Below are 26,370 nucleotides of genomic sequence, written 5' to 3'. Positions count from 1 at the left end.
AAAATTAGGCTTCCTTCATGGAAGAGAAATAACTTAGCCAATGGAGGGAATTTGCTATAAAGAACCCTTAACAGAAGCAGACACTCTTTGATCTCTTTACCCAAAGGAAAGACAGTGTCATAACTGTGAAGAGCACTGAGTCTGGTTTTGACACTCAGGTCTACCACTGATTTGCATGTCTTAGGTACATCACTTGACCTCAGCTTTCTCATCTATAAATCTTTAAAGTGAACATAGTAAGTACTACCTTATAGGTCATATAGAGATTAAAGGAGAAATATATATAAATCACCCAGCATATTCCAAATTACATAGTGGGCTCTTCGTCGTTGTTTTTAATACCTGGTCTCCCTGTATGTGTGGAGGCTGATGCAGTGAGATGAACATGGCTGCCTCGTGCTTCTGGTGCCTACTGGCCGTAAAAGGCCACGCATGATCCAAGGTGACCCAAGGGACGTAAACATGGGGTAGACTTCTGGCTTAGTTCTCATCCAGACATTTGGCCAAAGGGATGGTAAGATTGTCTGAAACTCACACAAGATCCGTCCACAAACATGAAGATACGAAAGGACATGGGATGAGAGAGACGAGAGCAATCCTAACTAGAAATAAAATGTGTGCATTTCCTGTGAATGTTTTCTGGTTTATATCCTTTGGAAGATTTCTGCAGTGGTAGGTAGCTGATCAAGGGTTTGGAAATTTAGTGTCCTAGTTGGTATCACCTTCTTCATCTCAGCAAGATGTGTGACTGCTTATGAGGAAGAACGCTGGGCCAAATGTCAAAACAGCTGCCCTCCTTTCCCTCATCTGCTGCCAACCAACTGTGGAAATTCAGACTGGTTATTTTATCCCTAAACCTCAGTTTCCCTGTTAGTAAATCCAGGATTACTAGACATTCTTTTCCATCTCTAAAAGGTTGTAAGTGTGTGTGAATATCTAAGCAACAAGCTGCTTGGTTTCTGGCTGATACAGGGCAGTAAAACATGTCACCACGCACACCTCCTGCCTACTTTGTTTCTCATCAAGGCTTGTTTCGTTTGTTTTGTTTTGTCTACCTCTCGAGCTGTTGCCTAAGCATAGTTATACCTCCATGGACTTGGCCAGAAAATAAGACCCTTCAAGCCTAGCTAGGAGTTCAGTAGCTCTAGTAAGTACTTGGTCAGTCTTTTCTGGGACCAAAGATGCTTAAGCCTCCAACCCAGAATTTAACAGAAAAAAAGAATAATGAAAAGAGCTCAATTAATCAAGTGCCTCCAAGGTAATAGTCACTCTACCCACAACTTTACATCCTTTGTTTTATCTAATCCTACCCTAAACTAGGTATAATCTTTAATCTAAAGGTTCAGGGAGATTGGTTACTTTTACCAAGATCACCAGTCAGTTAAGTGACTGAGCTAAGATTTGAACCCAGATCTACCAAAATCCAAAACTCACTATTTGTCCCCTGTGTCACACTGTAAATCTATAAAGAATGTCTCTAATTCTGTTTTTAGATGATCCCTCTTTTTCTTCTCTGATCAAACATACTAGTTTTTATTTCTGTCATCAAGTATAATCAATTATGTGACATGAGGAATGTGTTGGGCACATGTCATTAGTTAAATGCTGAGTACTTTATTTAACACACCATGGATGGCTACCTATAAAGTATGATACTTTTAAATTTCAGACTTGTAAACACACATGCACACATACATACTAATGTATGAAGTTCGGGGTAGAATATTACCAGCAGAGTTGTGGGGCTTAAGAAAATCCAACGTATCACGTACTATCTCCTATTATTTCAGTGGTGGAAGCAGCTTTAATGATCACCAGTGTAATACTTAACGAGGAGCTATGTCAGATCCTAAAGATTGGAGAGATCCAAAATAAATCAGACATCCTGTGCTTTTACAAAACACAAAATCCTATTAGAAGAGCAGACATATATATAATTAACTAGAATAACGCGTGACAGATGATGTACTGGAGGTGAGTATGACATACTTGAGAACATGGATGAAGGGATACTTGGGTAGGCCAGAAGTTTTGAGGCTGACATTTTGGTTAGGAAACACAACAGAAGGGATGATATTTGTGCAGGACATTAACACATGTGTAGAAGACAACCACGTGGAATTTAGGGGTCAAAGGATATAGGTTTAAAGTTGGGAAAAAACTAGAGGAAACTAATTAGAAATTCTAGTGCCTTCTATTTAAATGTTTTCTAATTTTGGATAAAGAGATTTAATATTGTAGTATTACTCTAATGATAATTTGTACTGTATAAAAAGCTTTTCCATTATAATTTAGTGTCATCATTATTCCTTTCTGTGTGAAGGTATTATAGAATCTCCAGAAGTTCATTAGACTTATTTCATTACAATTTTCTATCTTTTCATACTTTCAGGATTTGGGGGTAAGATTTATGATTTTCCCATAACTTTCTGGTTTTTTGCTTGATATTTTCAAGTGATAAAATAATAGAAATATCTTTTTGTTTGATATTTTCAACAATAAGATAATAGAAATATAAGGGCAGGTATTTTGTGTTAGAAAATAGCAAATTGTAGCAAATAATAAACCATGTCTTTGGAAAAAAAGGCACAAAAACAACAGGAAAAGGCCATCTACGGTTGTTGGTAACTTCTACTTTAAATTTGTTGACAGACAAAACCACTACAGTGACTGAATATTCACAGGAATTTACTTACTTGCCAGATAAGGAACCTCACACAGATGTGCAGCTTTGCCAAATGGTTCTCTCACAGGGACAGTTTATGTTTGCTACGTACTATAAAGAAGTTCACTGTGGTGATGCCAATTAAGGGTTGAAGTTTGCACCTTGGAGAAGGCAGGATGAATTTTAAGTCTCCACATAGTTAGTTAAAACAAGTCCTGCTGTTCATTGGACAGGGAAGAGTCTTCATTTAAGCCCAGGGAGGGTCAGTTTTACTGGAGTCATTCAAAATTCTTAGTTATCTGCCAGCTTCACAATTCAGTTTTGCCATTTACTAGGCAAGTCTGCTGCAAGTAGAAAGGTCTTCTTATACGGGTCTTCTAACACTTTTCTCAGCTCTGTCTTAACACATTTGCATTGTTTAAAGATAATTTTCAAATTGTGAGTGCTATTTTTATTCAATGAGACTATTAGTAAAGGGGGGTGAGAACACAGCAGATGCTTTAGGCAAGAGGGTCTTAATGACCCCCTTTGGAACCACTACAGTTAGTTAAGTACACACTGTCAACCCCTACTAATTGTCAAAATCTGTACAGTATTTAACTGCAGTCATAGCCATTACTGTGTATCATGTGAATTGAGATTTGGATCTGAAAATAAAAAGCAGCCCTGGATTTTCTGAGTTTAATAAAATACTTTTAAAATAATTATAAAAATATAAAGACTTAAAAATATATATGTGCAGCCAGACATAAACATTCTGGTATTAGTGAATGTAGCATGTTAGAACTCAAGGAACACTTGGGGAAACTAGTGAATATTCATATTTCTTTTAAGTTTAGAAAAATGATCTTATTTTAAGCTCCTAGTACTTTATAAACTTCTTGATGAATTTTTTGTCTTTGGCAGCCTTGAAAGCACTTTGGCATGTAGTGGCTTCTCATATATACATTAAATTTTGTGGAAAATGCTTTAAACTCAATTTCATCTATGGCTTAGATGCTGTGAAAACATTTTAATCTTTGCTTCTTGATGAGACACCAGGGTGGAGTTTCCAAGTCTGTGTGTTCATTTAACAAATATTTATTGCCTTTGGAGAGGCCATGAGCAAAGAGCACAGGGGGAGAAAGGAAACCCAAACTAAACTCTACTATTACGGCTCCATTTCAGTAAAGCTTGCAGCCTATCAGAACAGTTTTCTTTTTATGAGGGTTTAGCCTAAAAATGGTTTATTATCTTATTATCTAACTAAAGTTTGACTCATTCCAACATGGTATTAAAGCTGCTTCTTAAGCTCCTGTCCCATTTTTGTCTTTTCTTTCCTTCTCCCCCGTCTTTCTCCCCTCCCAATCTGGTGAAAGACGGAATTCTCAACTAAGAGCTGGAGCATTGAGGTCTTTTTTACCCTTCCCGCCTTCTTTTTAGGCTCTGTGATCTTGGCTAATACAGTGAGCCTCAGTCCCTTCATCTTTCAAATGGGGATATTAATTCTTGCTCTAGAATAGCCAAATGAGATAAGGTACAGTTGATTCCCATCATTCACAATTGGCACGTTCTATAACGTCACCACAAACACTGAATTGGCTAATACTGAATTTTTGCTCCACAGCATTGGGGTTCCTGTGAGCTTCTGGTCACAACACATTTTCATTAACTATTGATACAGAACATAGTTTTATGTTGAGTCCTTAACCTTGAACTCACAGACACAATATTATAACTCTTGCCTGAACAAAGCTTATGTAACACATGTATTTTTTTTCTGCGAGGCACGTCGTCTTCTTACACTTAGGAACACTGGACAGCACAGCAGTACTATGCTTAAGGACTATTTTAAACAGTGAAATCACCAACCAAAAGGAAAAAAAAAAATAAGAAAAATGTGACACTGTAGACCACGAAAATGATACTTGTCATTCATTGTAAGGGGAGAGCTGAAACAAGACAGAGCATCAGCCACTGCTGAGAATGTGCACTTGAAGTAATTCAATTTTTTCCTGCCTGTGCATGTCCACAAATGGCCATGGAGACGTCATCAGTATGGATTTGAGGGCTGCAAATAAATTGTAGCGAGCTGGCAAATTTGCACATACAGAATCTGTAAATGATCGACTGTATATGAACACTTTCACCTTTTAAACTCTTAAAGCACAACCTATGTCTCAGAATAATTTGCAGAATGAGTTACATTTAACTCAGTAACATTTAACTCAAATATAAGAATTTTGTGCAAAGTTGATATTATCAGTGTCAAGTTAATAAAGTAATAAATATATTATTTGGCAAGAGACCCCAAGTTCTTAGCTCAGTAAAGCTATGAGTACAACTATTATCGCAAATTGTTTAGCTCTTCAGCCCTCACATTTAATGCACAGCAGCAAAGAGAACCACTATAATTTGATGCTTTGCATTTAGTGGTTAACATGCTTTGTGACCTCATTATTGGGGTGGGGGAGACATTCCCTACATATTACCAAAATGTTTTATTTCCAAATATGTGACATTCGTATGGAAACATTTCGATCTTAGTGGTGTAAATGCTGTTCTTGGATTTTTGGTACCATTTTATGTTGCAGACCAAGTACAAATTGACATTTTCAAGCTGGTTTTGGTTAACTACTTAATGTTGGCAATTGGAACTTTCCAGTGTAATAACCTCTACAAAATATCACTATGGATTAATAGTATGTTATGCTGTTGACAGAAGTACAAATGGAAAACACACACACATACACACACCTATAGAAATTTCCTCATAGAACAAGATGGAAATGACCTGCGTGGCCTAAAACTTACCAGGTAGATGTTATAATGGAAGTTACTTTCCTATTTTGAGATAAAATGCTAGAGTTTGGAATATCCTTATTAGTAAATGAGGTTATGAATATTTTTATTGTTTGAAATAGCCGTATTTCCACCTGCTTAAAAAGCAGGCTACTAATCAGATAGTCTGCTCGGGCATGTATCAATGTCAGTGTGGCCATTTGGCAGCAGAGTCTCTCAGAAACTCCCAATTAACCATGCAAATATATTTCATAGCATCACATTCCACTTTGTCAGAACCCCTGCTGCCTTTATATTATTAACATAAATGCAGGTGCAAATAGCATTTATGTTCTTTGATAGAAAGCAGTTGGAGACATTTCACTGAGGGACATAACACTTTCAGATTGTGTACATCTGTTCAAATAATGTATCCAGCCCCAGTGACATGAACACAGGGATGGAAACATCTGCCCCTGAGACCATTTGCCATATAGCAGATGCTTACATCTTTATTTATGCAGATGGCTGGTGTGATGAGTTAGGCTGGGATAAAAGCAGAGTTTGACACAGGTATTTAGGATGCTGTGCAAGCCAGAAATATAGGCTAGGCATTTCATGTTTGTAAAGGTCTAATACTATTAAGAGAAATGCATAACTTTTTTAATGCTTTAATAGAATGAATATACTGTTCATCCGTAAATTACTTGGCATCAAAATCCTAAAAGTGTTTACAGAAATTCCAACATCCAACTTACACTAGAAACAAAAACTTATTAGTTTCCTTTCGATAAAATAATTTAAAATGATTTTATACGACCAAGAAAATCTCATGATGACATTTCCTAAAACCGGGGGGAAATACAAATGCCATTAGTTTAAATATAATTTATGATATATTCCATGAATATAAATTCAAATTAGGTAAAATAAATTTCTGAAGTGTTACACCTTTATAAGATTTTTGTCAAGCATTTTATTATTTAATCTGTATTCTAGCATTTCCAACTACTGATATTTAAATTATAACTGATATTTTTATTAGGATAAATTACTTTTAAATGCTTTTTTTCAAAACTCTGTCCTATAGATCTACCATATTACATTCTCATTGGAAACAACAATGAAGGAAGTAAAAACTGCCGGAAGTAAGACATTTCCAGATTTTATCTTCTGTTCTCATTCACACACACAACAAAAATATCACAGAATCTCAAAAGAGCTGGGGTATTAGATTTCATCTAGTTCAGCAGTTCTCAAACTTTTTACTTTCAAGACCCCTTTATACTCATAAAACTTTGAGGACTCTAAAGAACGTTTGTTTATGTCCGTTACATTATCCATTGGTATTTATCATATTTGAGATTATAAACTGAAAATATATATATATATATATATTTGTGAATTCATTTTAAAATAATCATTAGAACTTAACATAAATGACATATTTTATATACTTAGAAACTGTTAGAAGACTGGCCTTGACTTTTGTTTAAATATGTTTAAAGTCTGACTTCATTAAAAATGTCTGAGTCTCAGCACTGGGTGTTGTATGGAAACCAATTTGACAATAAATTTCATATATTGAAAAAAAAAATGTCCGAGTCTCATATCCAGTTCTACATTCAGTATGTTGTGATAATGTCCTTTATGTTGAAGTGTTTGTAAAAAATCTAGCTTTACAGTGGCTGGAAACAGAAGGAGGAATATTAATAGCCTTTTCAGATAATTGTGTATATTTTTCTTCGCTACAACACCAAAATGGGTCCAATAACTATAACTGACTTTAAACCAGTCAGGTAACCCCTTAAACTTTAGTTGAGGTGTGAAATTTGAAACCATGGCAAGGTACTCCTTGTATTCTGTTACTCTTTGGCCTTACACTTGAGTGAGTCATTTACCCATCCATGTAACATCATCTACTGGGTATTTGGGAGGTTGGGAGGCGTTTACTGAGTTTGCAAATCTTCTATTCATCCTTTTATCCAGTATTCTAAAAGTCCTATTTGTTAATGGAACCACCATCCTCCTCTGAAAAATCTTAAAGCATTTGGAAGCTTCAACCTCCTGGTGATGGATTCAAGTTTTCCAAAATTCTAACTGCCACTTGAAAGAATGATTTTTATCACTGGCAACGGTTACCGTCAGATGTTTTTTCTTACAGTGACAGGCTGTGTTCGTTCACTTTTGAGAAAATGTCTGTCAGATACCTAAGCTTGACCATGCCCTTTGAACATGTGTCTGTCAGATATTCTTTCAAGTAAAAACGGTATTCCATGACAAAAGCCACTAGTTCAGCTTCACAGCTCAGTGGCACAGATGCTTTTCCTCGAGGCAACCATCTTCCTTCCGTGTGCAGCATAAGTGCTCTATGAGCGTGAACCATTTCATCACACAGAATTATAAAACACGTAAGGATCATGGTTTTTATAAAACTAAAATTTCAGACTGCTTCCGTGTTGTACTGAGTGTGTTGGCAAAGAACATGGCTAAGTGGACAGTTTGCTCCCACTGCCTGAATTCAGGCTAAGGTGCCAGAGCGGTTTTACCTAATTATCCCCTTTGCCCTATCACTGACTGCAACGTGTGCAGAGGTCAGCACACTGGAAAACACAGATGACATCTTACTATCAGTATGAGAAGAGAGTGTTGGGACCGTTCCCAGGGTTTGCAGGCCACACTTTGAGAACTGATGGTCCAATATAATCCTTTCTTGTTAAAGGGAGCAACTAAAGGGCAATAAAGATCATCTTGCTCAGACATTTTCTGGTAGCAAAAGGAAAAACCAAAGCCAGACCTCTGCTCTCCTTCTTACATGTCATTTGTTTGCTTTTCCCTGAGGAGTTCCCTCTCCCTCCACTCCACCAAAAAAAGGAATATTCCCCAGACCAAACTATAGGCCACGACACTGATGTTTAATCAAGTTTATTAAAGAGGTAGTACTTGCCACATAAGAAATTCAGAAATTCAACATTTTTTAGACTTTTTCATTCGTCCCAATGTTCGTCAGTTACTTCAGTTTTAGAAGCAGGTGGTATGGAATTAGAAAATGTATATTATTTCTAAAATTGTAAAAGACCTTTGTAATGACCTTTTTCTTCATTTTTGCACATTGCAAAAAAGTGTCATTAAATTTATTGTGTAATTGTTCAGCTTTAAAAAAGTTATTTTGGTGTGAGCCTGCTTTGCTCACCAAAGGTTCTGTAAAAGAAGGCCACCCATGCAAAAGCCTAGCTTTTAACATCCAGGACATTGTGAAGGGAATCACTTTGTACTAACTGCCTCTCAACCACGCTATGGATTCCTGTTAAAAATAGAAAGCTCACTGAGGTGCCTGAGTGGCTCAGTCGGTTAAGTGTCTGACTTTGGCTCAAGTCATGATCTCACGGTTCATGGATTCCAGCCCCATGTCGGGCTCTGTGCTGACAGCTCGGAGCCTGGAGCCTGCTTCAGATTCTGTGCCTCCCTCTCACTGCCCCTCTCCTGCTCATTCTCTCTCTCTCTCTCTCTCTCTCTCTCTCTGCCTCTCAAAAATGAATAAACATTAAAAGAAGAAGAAGAAAGAAGGCTCATTCTCTCTCTTGAGGGTTGCACTCTCTGATTAGAAAAGGTTAGTCAAAAAACACCTTTATTTTCTCAACATAGATATGGATTATGTGGCACTCACCAGCCACTGGGGGAGACTGACAGATAAGTGGATAAATTGCAAAACACTTCAGTAATAAGTTCAGTGTGATGGAATGGAAGGGGAACAGTTTTGGTGTCAGACAGACCTGGGTTCAAATCTAACTTTCACTTACCAGCTTTGCGCCCTTAAAAGAAATATTCAGTTTCCATGTCTGTGGATTGGAAATGTTAATATTAAGAGTTGGTGGTGGATTAAGTGAGATATAATAGATTAAGCACCCAATCTGACTCCTGACAGAAGGACATTTTAGTACTTCACAGTGGAATTTGGGGTGTAGGGGATTGAAGGATGGATAGAAGTTGATGAGTAGAGACAAGGACTATATATACTAACTATTAAGTTTTCTCATGAAGAAAAAAAAGAAGATAGGGCAGTATCTTGAAGAGGAGATAGAGCCCAAATAATCTTTATTGGCATTTTGGATTTTATATTTTTGTGTTCAGCAAGAGCAAAAGAGAAAGCAAGACAATACAGTTGAGAGTTATAGTTCACTTGTTTAGTAAATAACATATTGTGTGACTACCATGTACCAGATACTGATCTCTAGGGACTGAGGTCCTGGCAGTGAACTAAATAAACTCCTGCTTTCTTGGAGTTTATATTCTAGCAGGAGACAGATAATCGAATCACAGTATAATGAAGGACAGTTAAAACAGAGAAAGAAACAGCGGTGACTGTATGGGACTGAGCAGGTACTTCTAGAAAGGAGTCAGGGAAGAATGGAAGCTCCCTGATGGTAGAGGATCTCTGAGCCAGCATGAAGGGTATGGAGAGAAGCATGGGACACAGAACAGGGTTGGGAATACTCCCATTTCCTTATTCTGAAGTGCACATTTTTTTTCACATTTTAGTGTCTCAGGACTTGAGGTGGATGAGTTGTATATTTAGAGTGATAGTGCTTCTCCCTCCTTTCCCCTTATTCCAGAAGAAGTAAATTTATTTGTGTTATAGAATTGACATATGAGAGTTTAGAAAGAGAAAGAAGGAACAGTAAATGAGTTCCTACCTGATGACTTCTCTTTTCTCCATGAGGTCTTAGTCACTCCAGGCTGCTATAGCAAAGTACCATAGAATAAGTGTCTTATTATGAACCACAGAAATTTATATCTCACAGTTCTGGAGGCTGAAAGTACAAGATCAAGGTGCCAGCATGGTCAGATTCTGGTGACAGCTGTTGGGGAGGAAAAATTTTTCTCTACCCTTTTTGATTCTTTGGCTGATCCAATAATTAAATTAACATAGGACAGGAGAAAAACAAATTTAGTTACGTATGAATGGAGGCCCCACAAAGACAATAAGACCCCAAAACAAGTCCCATAGTTGAGGCTTATAGGCCACCCTGAGCTAAGGAACAGGATGGGGCCTGGGGCTCCAAAGGGGAGGATGGTAATTCATAGGATAATAAATAGAGCAGATATTTGATAATTAGATATATGCCATGCCATACAGATAAGGCATTCGGATAAAAGTTCTGTCTAGTAGTAGCGCTCTCTCTAAGCCAGGCCCCCTAGCAGAATTCTTTTAGGTAGTTAGGAAGAGGTAAAAGTTTTTCTGGAGTCTTCTGGATCTCAATTATGTTCAGCTCAAAATAATTCATTTACCAAAGTAGCATATTTTGGGGTCACGTATTCTGTTCCCCTTTATAGCTCCCTTCTGGGTTGCAAACTGCCGTCTTATCATTGTATCCTCACATGGCCAAAAGAAGGCAAGAGAATTCTGTGGGGTCTCTTTTATAAAAACATTAATCCTATTCATAAGGGTTTCACTCTTATGACTTATTTACCTCCCAAAGGCCCCACCTTTTAATACCATTACACTGGGGCATTAAGATTTCAACATATGAATTTTGGGGGAACACAGACATTCAGTCCATTGCAAGATCAGTGCCAAAAATCATTGGTGAGAGAGACGGGAATAAGGTGGGAGTTGGGTAGAGGAAGAGTGCCTTGGAAAAGCAATGGGAGAAACCTGAGCTAGCCCCAGTGAGGAACTGAAGGGAGTCTATTAGGGATTAAAAAAATAATGATAATAAGATTGTGGACTAGGTCTCCAAGTCAACACTGGAAACTTTAAATTTGTAATGTTTCTCAGTGTTCACAGTGGTTGGATTTCTCAGCATTAAGCAGTTAGCAGTGGGAGTGGAGAGTACAATGTCAGGCCAGGTGGGGTAGGTGCCGTAGGAAGACAGTCGTGTGCAAAACCCACCATATACTAGGAATGTCCATGGATGGTCAGCCACTACACCAGCTCCAGAACCGGGGCAACCTGCGTGCGCACACATACAAATATGCAGTGCCTTGAGGAAAAGGGAACACAGGTGGACCACATAATCACTGAATCTCTTCAGGGAAGATGGAGAGTTAACTCTTACATGTTTCTGAGGCATACATGTGAGTATGCATTCCTTCAGCCACACTTCGTCATTGCCATCCGTGTAGTAATAAAGGTGTTGATGGAGGAGAAGCCAGGCAGAATTCAAAAGGAAAGGATTCCAAAGTGGTCCCACAGCTTTCCAACTCTGATGATTTCACTCTCTGTAGTAGCTCACATCAGCATCTGATTACCTACCTTAGATGTATCTCAGAATCTGTATTTGCTAGTTAGCTCACATACAACCTATCTGGTCAGCTCCACAAAGGTAACCACTGCTGACCCAGTTACCTCAGTACCTGTGGGTACCCGGTGCTTCGTTTCCTCTTTTTTAATTTTCTTCAGTGTGTCAGTATTAGACGTGGTGTCTCTATGTTACTCAAGGTGCATCTTGACTAAGAAATAAGTGACAGTCAAGATTTACAAGCAGGAGTTTTAGGGAATAATTATGCACATGATAAAGGAATATGTAGTCCTGTGTATTTGCACTTTCAAATCATGAGCTATTTGACATAAAGGCTGAGGTATAGAGGAACTTGCAGCAGAAAGTGTTATAAGTCACTGTGAGTTGAAGATAAATCAGAAGTGAAAATAAAACATCTGTAAAACTGTGCCATAAAGCAGTGGAACAATTATTTCATTTTTTAAAGAGGCGGTTTGCATACTCCTTAAAAATGTCCATTCTATAACATAAATCTACTTTTGAAATCACAGTATAAAAATAAGAGGATCTTTGTGATTCCATTCCCTTGCTTTTAACCATACTGGTGTTGAAACATCATGATCCTTACCACATTGGTTTCATAATCCTGGTATTTTGACCAAAGGCAAGAACCTTCTGCCTGTGTCCTCGTTTAATTGTTCCAACTGACTGCACATTTGCATGGTGAAACCTTATCTTTCTGTTTATCCCACTAAGGAAAAGGTTTTCCTCACCAACTGTCATCTTGTTACTCATCCTGGATACTTAACTGTTCCAACTGATATTAAAATATAAGATTAAAAGGAAGGGGCCCATTTTTAATTTGTTCATGGAAGAGTTCTTGCCATGAGATATCTTAGCAGCTTCCTAAAGCTCTTTCACAGGAGATGTTTCCTCGCTCACCCATTGTGTTGAAAAACAACTGACTCGGAAAATGTTGGAATCTCCTGGAAAGACAGTGTGCACAGGTATTTGCTGTGAGTGGTAGAACATCAAGTGAAATGATTTGCTGCTTTTACCTTGATGAAGTTCAGTTATCAAGGTCTTCTGAATTTCAACTATGTGACCCAACTGAATCTTAATAATCCTAATAATATTAACAACAAGATGAAGAATGAGAGAATGGGGTTAATAAGGCATTTCAAAAATTTCCATTTGTCTTGCTTTGTGTCCCCCCGTAGGTCATTAGCTTTTAGTTAAATTTTCATGCTACTTAGTCATTCTTAGATTTGGGTAAAGATACAAAATTGACTGTTTTCTAATAATGAATAAGACCTAGGGCATGTTATCATTTTTTGGCCAAAAAGATTAATAACTTTGTATTCCTAAATGTATTAAAAATTAAAAGATTTCATATAGTTTTCAACTGCTTTTCATCAGAAGTACTGGAAATCAAAAAGTCCTCCCAGAAATAAGGACTGATAAAAGGACTGATAATTAAAATGGAGAAATTCATTGAAATTGAGGATACTTAAAATGTATTTTAAATGATAATGCATTTTAAATTTTCATTTCATCTGGGACACGAATTATATGGCTCAAAAGAATAATAAGTTACTTGAACTTAACAAACCGTATTGTATTATTTTTCCTTGTATTGCCATTAACATTTTAGTTATTTAGCTTTTAAGTTCTTCCATAAAGAATGCTTGTTTCCTCTTGCTTCCTGATACATTTACGTGTCTAATTAATTCAGTTTTGTGGGCTCCTCTTTCAGTGCCCAACTTTTCTTTCTGTATTCAAGCTATCTTAAATTTCTTTCTTAATGATTTCCTCAACAAAATACTGAAATCTACAAGAACGTGCTTTCAAAATTGCGGTTGACTTGCGCATACCCTCTGTGAGAGTCCACTTATTTTTCCTCCTGAATCAAACAATCACATGGCCATTGCTCTCACAGCCCTGCAGACCTGTGGCCAGTGTCCCCAGTTCTCCCCTGGGCCCCTTCCCTTCCAGGGCTGTGGAGACCTGGACTCACCCCCACCCCTGAAAGGTCTACTAGGGGAGCTATTTTCTTCCCAGGCAGTGTTGAGAACAACAGCAATTAGCATCAATACTCAGTATAAACAAAAGCAGGGAGGAGTGTCCCCACAAAACAGCTCTTTAAAATGCACATATGTTAACTCCTATTCACTGTAACTGTTCATCTGATTAGCACTTTGTCAATGGGATGTGTAAAACTTAGGGACAGGGAGTAAGAGAGGGTGATAGGATTGATCAGATGTAGGGAAGATTGAGCTGTGGTAATAGGTGGCTGGAGAAAGGGAGGAAAAAATGCTTTACAGTTCTAGTAGGACCGTGATTCACAAGTTATAGCCATTTCTTCCCTCTTTCCTTCATTTACCTCTCAACAAAGAAACATCAGTTTAAGGATTCAGTACTATTTCCATATGATTAGCATTCAAGATTTGTGCTTTTTTTTTTCTACCCACCAAAAATAACTCAGGAACCTCATGCTTTTTGTCAAGAGAAAGTGCAAAGCTAATGTCTGCTGAGTACCTAACTGGTAGGCACTATCCTGGCACTTTTCCTGGGTCCTTTTTTCTTTTAATCCTGTCCATGACCTTTGCAGCGAGATATTCTTATGCCATTTTTGTAAATGAGAACAGTTAGGCTCACTGGGAATGACTTTCCCAGCCCACGAGACAGAGCCAGGAGTTGAAACCACATCTGACACCAAAACCATGTTTCCACTAGATACCGTGATAGTGGCCATAACTGTGCATTATAGCTCAGGCAGCATGTAAAGGTGGAAAGAGACCTTGGAGGCAGCTGGGCCAAGGCTTGAGTTCCAGCACTGCTACTTACCAGCTTCGAAACCTTTATCTATAAAACGTACATACCAGTAATTTCTAACTCGGGTTTTTTTGGTGGAGATTAAATGAGATAGTGCATGTAAAGAATTCGATAAGTGCCAGGAAATAAAGAAACTCTGGTGCTCCAAAAACAAGAATTCCCTTTCTTGCAGAGCTAGGTAGTGAATTCACTGTTTGTCAAGACAGCTCTCAAAGGTGTGTCCTGAAGGGAGGATGCCTGGATATCACTAGTGGTGTTACAGGAGGGAAGGAGAAGGCCTTAGCTATCTTATCTGCATAGCTCTGCACAGCAGGGAAGTGTGCAAAGAGAATGGACAAAAATGGGCTCCGGATACAAGATCTGCGATTAGGAAGTGCTTATTTCCTTTGTATAGTATCAGATTGCTAGAGATCTGGGTCCTAGATGTACTGACTCAAGGAGGTCTTAGTGCTACAGATAAGTGGACTAGAAATGGCACCCTGAGTCTGTAGACACAAAATACACTGGTGCCTGTTGCCAGCGCATGTTACGGGGCGCTCTGTAGTCACTGCTCCATAAATTCCTGTGGACTCTCGCTGCAGTGCCTGGACGGCGCCCTGGGGAGAAGGTGGGCAGTAGCTAAACGTGCTTATAGGTTTTTCAACAAAATAAGCTGAGCTCCCTTGGGTTATGAGGCATTTCTTTTATCTCCTGCTTCTCCAGGCTTTTACCATATTTGTTTTAACCAGAGACCATCTTGGGACAACAGTTTGAACCCCAACTGGAATTTCTCATTAGAAAGCCAAGTGAGAGGGAGAACAGGGATGCCAACAAATAAAATTAAAAATAGGGTCTTTCAGTTTAATAAAATTAAAACCTAAACAATGTCTAAAAGTTTTGGCACTTCTGTGGCTAAGACTTTGGCAGGACTTCCGTTCTGAGCCTCGGTCCAGGGAGCCGTTTCAAGAGCAGGGGCTCTCGTCTCTGTGCCCAATCACTACTCCATGCTGAGCGGCAGGCCGGTGGGTCGAACAGATGGGGTGATGGAACTGGGCCCAGACTAATGAAGGGACGAGTGGGAACAACTTTTGAGAAGCCACAGAGCAGGCCGTGGTTCTGCCAGTGGAAAGGAGGGGGTGAGTTGTGGGCAGGCTTGTAGAAAACTGCCTGCCCTCGTACGTATTCCTTAGTAGCATCTCTGCCAGCCTTGTCGTGAGGCAGTGCGATCGGGCTAGCTTGCATGCTGACACTGAGTACCATTAGCCCTCATTCTGCCCTCTGGGTCTCTGCCTGTCAGACCAGTCCTCTGGTGGTGACGGAGGACACACATTGATTGCACTTTCTCCAAACAACTATTATCTGGCAACTCTACTGGACTTGTCAGAGGCCTATGGATGTTAAGGGCAAATTCGCCTTAAAAAAAAAAAAAATCTGCTTTTACCTTCAAATGACTATTAATTGTTCATGAATTCTCTCCTAACAAGTGGGCTTTCAGAAAGTGTCATTTAATTGTAATCGAAATTTTGGGATATGTATGACAAGCCATTTCTATTTCAAATTTCCCCTTTTGTCTCTGCAAAATTCAGAGATACCACTGTATTTTGGAGTTAATTAGGAAAACTTGGTATATAATTTAGCCCCTTTGAGGAGAGAATGAAAGAGAGGAAGTTCATTGCTTCATATCGGAATGGAGATCTGCATGGTGTGGACTTTAGCACATTACTTAAGTCCTCAAGTCTTATTTTCCTCAATCTGTAAAAAGGGGACAATAATATTTATTTGCAAAGCTTGTGTGAGGGTTCAATTAAAAGACCTAGCACAGATTCTAGCCCTAATAAGGACTCAATGCCTCCGTGTTTCCCTTTAATCCACGGTTCTATCGGTTTTTCACCAACTGTAAATGTCACTTTTCAAAATAGTTTTTTTTTATACACTTAACGTAGTAAAAACAGCCCATATTTAAAATCCTAATATTAAGTTTCACGTTGTATAATTGCACAGAATTAATTTTACTGAGTGCACCTTTTATGTTTTCAGTTAATAAAAGTCCATGTTTAGTGCCTGAGAGTCCTGTGAGTCTCTTTAACAGTGTTATGGGAAATTTTGCAGGATTTCCAGAAATTATGAATGTCACTGGAAATTTCTACCTCTCATTATTTAGTGCACACTTCTTTGAGATCTATAATTCAGTAGGTGACGGGAAGGGTTTGTAGATCACACCATCTGGGGAGGCCTTGTAAATGTGTGTGGACCAAACCACTGTAGTAACTGCATTGCCAAGAAAGACTTCCTACAAGCACACATCCTAGTATTTCGGAGCTTTAAAAACTTAACAGCATTTTCAGCTTCTCTAAGGACTCCTATTGTTCAAACTACTTTAAAAAGAAAAAAAAAATTCAAACCTGTGGTTATTGTAGCATAACTGACCTTTATTGCAGATCGCCTCGTTTTCTCCTGAAGAGCCTAGTGTTTGCAGGAACAATTCTCAGGACTCCCATTGTCCTTGGAAAGTAATGAGCTCTAATACTTCTCAGTGCTTAACTTTGGGGGGTAGTTATGCACGGCCTGTCGGATTATTAGATTACTTCCCTTATCGTTAGCAATTCTTGTCCTTAAATAGGCAAGGAAAATAAAAACAGAAGACACCGTGTGTAATGTAGACACAGTCATTTATGCAAAGACACACACTTACCCACCGTGACTGTCCCCAAAGGTACCCCTTTTAATAACAGATTCAAAAGGGAAACTTCATTTTCCTTGCATTCATTCAGCAGATAGGTGTGAACTTCCTGTGTGCCAGGTGCAGAGAGTATTCGGTGGGAAATAAGCACGTGTCCTATCCTGACCTCTTAGTTTCCTTTGCCCCCAACCCAAAGGCCACTACCGATGCTAGTTTCTTTTGTTTACTTTTAGAGATATTCTGTGCCTGTAAGGAATATATTTGTGTGTGTACCCCACTGTTTTTTTAATCTAACACAATAATAATAATCTATACATCTCATATCTTGGAGAGTATTCCAGATCAGTCTACCCCACCTTTCTTTTTCACTGCTGCATAGTATTACGTTGTATGGTTGGATATTTACTTTATGAGTACCCTGTTGCTGAACATATTTAAGTAATTCCTAGGGGTTGTTCTTCTGTTTTCGGGCCTTGCCCTCGTTCTCCTGCCTTATACATTTCTTCTAATGCATCACTCCATTCCCTGTTGTTCCATCATTAATGGTTCTGGTGGTGCAACACCACCTTCACAGACACCCTCACCCTTGTCTGTACTTCCTGATAGATCCAGGCCAACATGAGTAGGTTACATTTATCTAATAAGGCCTTATCTTTCACCCCAAAGATTTCTTACGATTATCTTATAATTGTTGATCATGAAGGCAATTGATCAACTTTTCTACCCCAGGATCCACTTGGTTGAATTGCAGCAAACTTGAGAGTTGACTCTATTTGGCAGTCATCTTACCTGTCACTTATGACTCTCATTTCCAGTCGCCCAGGCTGCTCACTGCTCAGTGTTCTCCCTTGCTGGCACAACCAGTTACCCTGAGGGGTTCCCTTCACTCCCACATCGGAGTTGGCCTCCTTTTCCTTTGAATGGCACTGCTCTTCCTGTGTGATTTTATTTCCACTGTAACGTAGAAACTTTTGAAGATCGATCATCAAAGCACATTAACTTTAAATGCATCATAATTAGCTCGCTCCCTTTTGGATGGCTCTGTAAAATATATCTAGTTTCACTTCTGGAAACCTTAACTGTCAGAAGGTTGCTTTCTTAGATTTGGTCATAAAAAATAGGAAGCCCTTCCCAACTTAAATCTTCAGAGACTTCGAAGTGACCTTGACCACTGGTTGTTGCTTCAGCTGTACCTTCTGGTCTTTGTTATTTCTGCTCTTCTTCATGTTGACATCACCGTCCTCTGCTTCTGTGGTTCAGTTTTTCCATTTCCAGTTGTCTCTTCTCTCTTCACTCCAATCCCTGCTGTGCCCCTCTATGGATGTCTGTTTTCTTTAAAGCAGTTTCTTTTTCAGAACTTGCTTGTTTCTCTATTTTATCTTGTACCCGAGCAGCATAATTTACTGTTCCCTTACTCCCTCAGATGGCCAGTCAGTGGGCCTCACCTATTCTCTTTATATTAAAGGGTTTTAGGGGCACTCACGGTTGCTCAACTGGCTGGACATCCGACTTCAGCTCATGTCATGATCTCATGTCTGTGAGTTTGAGCCCCACATCAGGCTCTGGGCTGACAGCTTGAAGTCTGGAGCCTGCTTCAGATTCTTTGTCTCTGTCTCTCTGTCTCTCTGTCTCTGTCACTCTGTCTCTCTCTCTCAAAAATAAAGAAACATTTAAAAAAAAAATTTTAAATGAATAAAGGGTTTTATTATGGTGCTAACCCATTTTCTTATTTTTTAATTTTAGAAATTTGGAAATGTTAAAGGTCACTTTTAAATTGTGGCCCTCTTTTCTTCTTTTTTTTTTTTTTTAAGATGATTTTCTAAGCTCAGTCTATGAATTCTTTATTTCAGCCATTAATCACATAATTACCACTTACAAATTCAACAGATAACTGTGACATTTCTGCCACATGCCTAACACTGTTCTGGACCCTGGAGACATGGACAAAATCTCTGCCCTCCACGTCAGCGACGAAAGGCAGTGGCCCATGATGTAATCTGTAAGATGGAGTAAATGCGCTACAGAAAATTATGACTGGAAAGGAGGGAAGTTCAGAACAGGGGTAGTTTTAACTCAGGTAGTCAGAGAAGAGCTCCCCAGAAAGAAACCATTTGACCAAACTTGAAGGAAACGCTGCAGCAAGTACTGGGCATTTATCTGGAAGGCGGAAGCTCATCCTGGCAGTGAACACGGCAAGTACAGACACTGAGAAAGCGGGTGTGTGCACGTGGAAGGAACAGTGAAGAAGCCACTGCGGCTGGAGCATAGCTTAGCTAACAAAGGAAGTCAGTCAGAGAGGTTCCCAGGAGCGGAGGGCATGAGGCTTTTGAGGCCATTGCAAGGACTCTGACTCCGGCTCGGAGATGAAGAGCCCTTGGACAGTTTTGAGCAGATGAGTGAGGTGATGGGTCTTGTGCTGTGATGTATTATTCTCACATATTATTTCAAGAGGATTTACAACTGATTAAGGACAAAGCAGCTTTTCTTCCTGTTCTTTTGTACTCAGTCCGCTGGGAGTATGCAGTAGACGTTTTCTCTTCTCTTCCTTCCTCAGCCTCGATTTGTTGTGTAGATTCCAAGACCATTACTATTGTTAATGTAATTATTTAATAAGCCTTGTCTTTAAGCAACCAAAAGCTATCAATAATGTTAAGCTTTCTGTAAACTCAATCCCAATTTAACATTTATTTACAACTGACTTCAGCACTTCTTCCGCCAAGATGAGAAGACAAGGCTAAAAATGGAAGGCATTTACATTTAAAGTCTATAGATAGAGAACCAAAAGATAAATAAAAGTACGTGGGAAGAAGAAGCAATCTGTAACAGACTGTTGTGAGATGATGGACCAGTTCATTCACCCATGAGCTTTGGGGTAACAAAGCTAAAGAGGGTAAGAACAGATCCCACGGTTCTGACCTGAGTTTTCCCATAGCGCTAGTCTTTTTCCTTCTTACCCTAATGCAAGCCACCATGTGAAACATGTTTTTAACATACTTTTTCTTCACCGAAGAGGGATTACTTTCTAGAACAAGCTGATCGGTATACATTTCAACCTTATTCCTACACTGCTTACTCATGCGAGGAGTGTCATTTTTGCCAAAAGAAACAACCTTCTGCTAAAATTGTTAGTTCAGTAACTGTAGACATTAAAATTTAGGCTGATTTAAAATTTTTGTCTGTTTCAGTAGATGGAAGTAGATTGCCAGCTTCCTAAGGTAGAACTTGTGTCTGTTCATCTTTGTATCGTTGGGATCCCTGGAAGAGTTCTTCAGTCCTTCATCCACAGCTCCAGACTCTCAAAAGCCCAGAAAACAGAAAATGTGATCAAAAGTTGGAAACCAAAGCTCATTCAGAGGCAAAACCTGAACAGAGCAAGACTATTTTAAAAACCCTCCGTTTGTCCCACTTTTTGCAAATACTCCTATATTTTACTACAGAAGTGGTGGTAGGTTTAAATTGGACGCTCTGCAGACCCGGCTGGGTGTTACTTAACATTTGGCTTGTGCATCTCGTTACTTTTCTAAAATTTGAAAGTGTAAATTGCAAAATACATCTGCCCCCAAAGGCTTTAGAAAGGGGATGTGGGCCTGTCATAGCCAATCCCTCGAATAGTGTAGGTACCTAGCAAGCGTGAGTGGGAGTAAAGTTTGGCTGAAATGAGGAACTTAGAAAAGGGGAACTTTACTGCCGCCAGGCCTTCGGCCTTGAGGTCTCAGGGAATAAAAGATGATTCAGTTCTTAGAAGCAGTGCATTGAAATGTTGCCTTAATTATTCTCTGCGAATAGTTGTACTTGGTCTTCAGTTAACCTAGTAAATAAGGAATTGGAAGTGTTATTATATCAGTTAAAATTGTACCTATTGGTGTCCTAGCAGGTGCTTTTTACGTGATTCATGCCTTTTTTATGTTGTCTCTGTATCTTATCATTTTCTATCATTTTGTTTTTATTCAACATTTTTTAAGGTGTCACATCAGCTTTTTTAATGCTGGTGATTTAATTGCAAAAGCACACATAAACAGTTTGAAAGGTGTGAGAAGAAATTCACAAGTCACACGGGAAACAGCAACAAAGCTAGCATTCAGTGTGGAAATTCCTCCACTGTGCAAAACAAACTGCACCGGCCAGTGGGTCAAATGGTGCGTCCTGAAAGGGAGTGAGAAAGGAGCTTGATACAAGAAACATTTGTTTCCCACTGAAGATACACTGGGAAATATGGATCTGAATTAAATAGAAGCTTTATGCTCACAAAGCTTAAGTTTAATAGGGAAAACAAGATATGTCTATAAAATAAATGAAATACACAGCAGAATATACCAGAGGACAGTCTCTGCAGCTCGGGAGGGCGGGAAAGGAGACCAGGAATCGGAAGTAGGTACATGGAGAGGATGGACGTGGAATATGGAATGGGAAAGACAGAGTCCAACTTTCAAGAATCTCTGTGTTGAGTAGGAAAGACACACAGATAAATTACTGTGGAAAGTGGTAAATGTTATCCTGGGGGCTTTGGAACCATAGCAGAGAATAATCCGTCCTTGGGAAGGTCAACGGGAGTTGACTTTAAGGCTGGGTGTTGAGGAACACAGGCATTTGCCCAGAAGGCCAAGGGTGAGCCTTGGAACGCATCACAGGCAGAGGAAATGATGCTTATTTGCACTCTCCACAATAGGACAGTTACACCAGAGTGACTTTTTATACTGCCATTGTCATTGCAGGTGAGTCCAACATCTCTTCTGGAACAATTCAGAGTGGGAAAGGTTTGCAGAATAAGAGTCAGTTTAGGACCATTGCGCCAAAAATCATGCCCAAAGTCCTGACATCCAGAGTGCTGCCGTGCCCTTCATCATCACTCTCTGATCAGGTGAATCCAGGACCCTCCATCAACGCCAAGCCTCTGGGGGTGCCCACCCAAAATTACGCTCTGATGCAGGTTGCTGGACAGGAGGGGACGTTTTCTCTCGTCGCTCTGCCACATGTCGCCTCCACTCAGCCAATCCAGAAACCCAGACTGGCGCTGCCTGAAAATCTGAAGCTGCCTATTCCTCGATACCAACCCCCAAGAAATAACAAAGGATCGAGAAAGAAACCCACTCGGAGTTCCTCTGAGAGTGGTGCTGGCATACCTCCTGCCCAAACCCAAACGTCCCCCTCCCCACCTGACCGTCCCAAACCCCCACACAGACCTGGGGAATCAGAGCAAGTGCTGTCACTAGACCCAGGCCCGTCCAGCATCAGCATGGCGGCACTGACCAACCATGGTGGCCCCGGAGACTCTCCACCCCCAGGGACCAACGACCATGGAGATCTGAACCCTTCTGCCACCCCGATGGTATCCACACCAGAAGAGCCCTCAGCCAAGCCGGGCCTCGCAGTGACTCCAGGGAAAGCAACCTTGGCGAGTGAGGAAACCTGCAGTAAACCTTCTCCCGTTGCCAGTGGGAAACGGAGAGAACAAGCTGATCTTACAAAAGCCATGACCATTTTATCACCAGCTGTTTTCAGCAGTGCAGTTCAGCTGATCTCTCCAGTCCCCAGAGGTAAACTGCCCATCCTGCCCTATGCCAGAGGGAGAACAGTGGAGGTGTGTGGAGGCCAGTCAGACATGAGCCTCACAGATGGCTCTGTGCCCGGGCTCAGGGCAGCCTGTGGTAAGGCATCCTCCATCCCAGAGGGCTTTACTGCAGCCACCAAGATGCTCGGCAAGACACCTGCTCCACAGAGCCCCTGTGAAAGTACCTTTTGTGCAGCCACCAGACCAGATCTCAGCCACAAAGCAAAACTCAGTGGTGGGGCAGCAAAGAGAAGAGTAAGAAAACGAAAAGTACCAGATGAAATTTTGGCATTTCAGGGAAAAAGGAGGAAATGTGTCATTAGTAAGTGTAAAGATAGTAAAGAAAGAGTAAAAGCCGATCCGCAAGAATCCAGTGACCAAAAACCAGGGTCTCTGAAGAAATACCGCAGCATTATGCCCAAGCCTGTGATTGTCGTGTCTGCTTTGGCTCCCCTGGCTTCTCCTGCAGGCGTGTTCCAGCCCCAGACACCAGGCAGCCTCGGGCAGGACATGTTGTTAAACAGTCCCCTCAGCCCTAAGTATCCCGGCTGTAGGCAGGATAGCGGCACCTCCCCAAAGCCCGGCTCTGCGCTGAGAAACGGACTCTCGGGCATTAAGAAACCGTGGCACAGGTGTCACGTCTGTAACCACCACTTCCAGTTCAAACAGCACCTTCGTGACCACATGAACACACACACTAACAGACGGCCTTACAGCTGCCGAGTCTGCCGCAAGGCCTATGTACGTCCCGGCAGCCTGAGCGCTCACATGAAACTCCATCACGCGGAGAACCGTCTGAAGAAACTCGTGTGCTGTGAGTTTTGTGCGAAAGTGTTTGGCCACGTCAGGGTCTACTTCGGCCACCTAAAAGAAGTGCACCGGGTTGTCATCAGCACGGAGCCTTCCCCCGGCGAAAGGCAGCCGGGGGACATGTCAAAGAACAGAGGCCTGACCACGCGAGGGCCGGAGGGACCCGTGGAGAGGTGAGTGCTAAGGGGACGGAGGCCTGGCAGCAAGGGGTGCTTGGATTTGGAGAACAGGGCGGTATTTCCTCTTCAGAAAGATGGGTCTGTAAAAACATTCCTCAGATCAACATTCTGGAAGGTCGTTACCTCTTCCTCCATGTCTGTGAAGAGTGATCTCATTTCTCGTCGCTTTCTGAGCAGTGATGATTTTTTAATTCCTCTAATCCCAGTTAGCTGGGGCACAGACACCAGTTTGCGGTATGCTGGGGTCACAGTGAGAGAGGATTTTTGCATCTGAAATAGGAAATATCACTGTATATAGTTCCTGGTACCCTCTACAAGTAATGTTCCCAAACTTGTGGCCACAGAATTTATATCTAAATGTCATTGTTTGCCCCAGAATATAGTCTGACCCATGGTAGGGACTCCGCGTCCCCCATATTGACCATACTTTCAGGTCCCAGACCCAGCCCTCTACATTTGCACTAGTTTTCCTGTCAGTCCAGATTAACATTTCCCGTGTCATCATTGCCTTGTGCGGGTACTGATTTCTGGTGTTACGAACAAGCGGGCTCTGTAGTTTGAAAGCCTGGCAGTCTGGGCTTAGAGCAATGGGTCTGCCAGGGAAACCCCAGCAGTCCACCTGCTTTCCACTGGATGATGGAGGGAGAGTCACTGAAATGAACTGTCATCAGCACCATGAAGATTAAACAATTCTAAGTTTAGGTTCTCTGTCCCTCATCGTTCTTAATCGTCCTAATTGTTCTCAATACTTTCTATTCAGTTTTGGCTTCTGCTCCCACCTTCATTTTAAAATCAGGGGTGCCTGCCTTTTGTCTTTCTGGCTTTTCTAGAGTTTCTCTGCTTTTCTTCAGACGTTCCTATCCCCTGAGATATGTCTGTGCCTTTTATTTTATTTTATTTTATTTTATTTTATTTTATTTTTAATGTTTATTTAGTTTTGAAAGAGAGAGAGAGACAGAGTGTGAGCAGGGGAGGGACAGAGAGAGGGGGAGACACAGAATCCAAAGCAGGCTTCAGGCTCTGAGCTGTCAGCATAGGGCCCGGCGTGGGGCTCAATCTCATGAACCGCTAGATCATGACCTAAGCCGAAGTCAACACTCAACCAACTGAGCCACCCAGGCGCCCCTGTCTATGCCTTTTATTAACGCATCTAGCAGCCTCCGTAAAGAAACCTCTCTTCTGAATTGTTTTCTGTAGTACATTTTGATGTTTAGGTTAACTGTCCAAGCTGCATTCAGTGCTCAAGGTTAGGAAGGCCAGCAGCGAGTGGGTGGTGTGGCTGAACAAAGCGGGTCCCTATGGTGCCTCACTTGGTACTACCTGACTCTGGAGTAGATAACACCTAGCTGGTAACCAAAGAATAGTTAGCTCCCCTGGGGGAGAGATAGAAAGGGAAACACTCTTTCACTGGAGGCTGGTAGCTTGAGAATGGTGTGACCCCAACCGGGAGTGACAGTCGATGTCCACCGTGGTCTGCGCTTCCCATGTGCCGTTTCACCCGTTCCTCGTCCTTTGCCTCACTGGGTGTGTTCTGGATCCCTAAACAAGAAGTTCCAGATATGTTTTGCGTGAAATCTTACACACACCATTTTCCCCCTTTTCAGGGAAAACAAGTCAAGCCTAGAAGAAGACCTCCTTCTAACCCAGGCGGATGAAGTCAAATTACAAATCAAATGTGGCCGTTGTCAGATCACTGCCCAGTCTTTTGCTGAAATCAAGTTTCATTTACTTTACGTTCACGGAGAGGAAATTCAGGGCCGGCTGCAAGAGGAGATCTTACCGGGAAGCACAGGAGCTCAGGAAGAACTGGTGAAACACACCGCTCCTTTCAGGAAACAACATCCTGAGAGAAGGAGGCTACTCAAGCGTGCTCCCCCTGATGAGGACTTAAATGCATTTCCTAAGCTGAAAAGGCAGCTGTGCCTTCATCATCACACTGATGTGGACAGGTTCAGGAAAATGGAGGGAGCCCAAGCGGGACCCAGGGAGCCGCTGCCAGGGGCGGTCCCCCGGGGCTCTGTGAGTCCCAGCCCCCACACCCTCCTCTTTGGGGACCGTTCAGGCTTTAACTGTGTCCTCTGTGCACAGACGCTGGCCAGGAAGGAAGAAGTCCTCCAGCACTGGGAACAAGAGCACAACTGTGAGGACCCTCCCAAGCTGTGGACGATTTTAAATGCATTCTCTAGCCAGGGGGTGACCGGACCTCCCGGGGAGACTGAGAAATGAAATCTTGGGGGTGGGGGTAAAGAGAATGCTGCTTGCTTGCTCTCTCTTTCTCTCAAAGCCCTGCATTTTTATGGTGGTGCTTAATTATAAAAGTCAGACAAATTAGGATCAGCATTAATGAGCACAAGTGATTTTTGTACATAGTTTTATTTTCTTACAAAATATATATATATATATATATATATGCCTTTTGTGTATATTTTTCTAACCATATGCAGTTTTACTTTAAAAGTCTATGTACTAACCATTAATGTCTTAGACTTTGAGAATAAAGAAAAAGACCAAAATTTGGCAATTGAAATGTAAAAAATTATATAGGCTGTTCTTCAAGTACAGTGTTCAGCGTGTTTGAGCGTGCGCATATATCATTTTGTTCAGCTGTTTGCTGTTTAAGTAGACAGACAAATGTGAGCCAGGCCAGTCTCAGCCACACGTATGGTGTTGATATTTATCAAATTCTCTGGTGT

General features: G+C 40.9%; 1 protein-coding gene across 23 annotated transcripts in view; it reads left to right on the top strand.

Moving 5' to 3' along the window:
* Positions 1 to 26,065, top strand: part of ZNF438 (zinc finger protein 438) — a 171,173-nt gene extending 145,108 nt beyond the window's left edge. For all 23 annotated transcript variants that reach the window (XM_015074733.3, XM_053225478.1, XM_053225482.1 and 20 more), the window contains 2 exons: positions 21,853 to 23,671; positions 25,282 to 26,065. In XM_015074733.3, the coding sequence (XP_014930219.3) occupies positions 21,853 to 23,671; positions 25,282 to 25,903 (2,441 nt within the window). In that variant the 3' untranslated portion in view covers positions 25,904 to 26,065. The remainder of the gene's footprint in view (positions 1 to 21,852; positions 23,672 to 25,281) is intronic.
* The last annotated feature ends 305 nt before the right edge of the window (positions 26,066 to 26,370 follow it).

Source organism: Acinonyx jubatus, chromosome B4, assembly GCF_027475565.1.
Source record: "Acinonyx jubatus isolate Ajub_Pintada_27869175 chromosome B4, VMU_Ajub_asm_v1.0, whole genome shotgun sequence".
Classification (NCBI taxonomy): Eukaryota; Metazoa; Chordata; class Mammalia; order Carnivora; family Felidae; genus Acinonyx; species Acinonyx jubatus.
The sequence above is the reverse complement of the archived record's forward strand: the minus strand, read 5'-3'. Positions and strand labels throughout refer to the sequence as shown.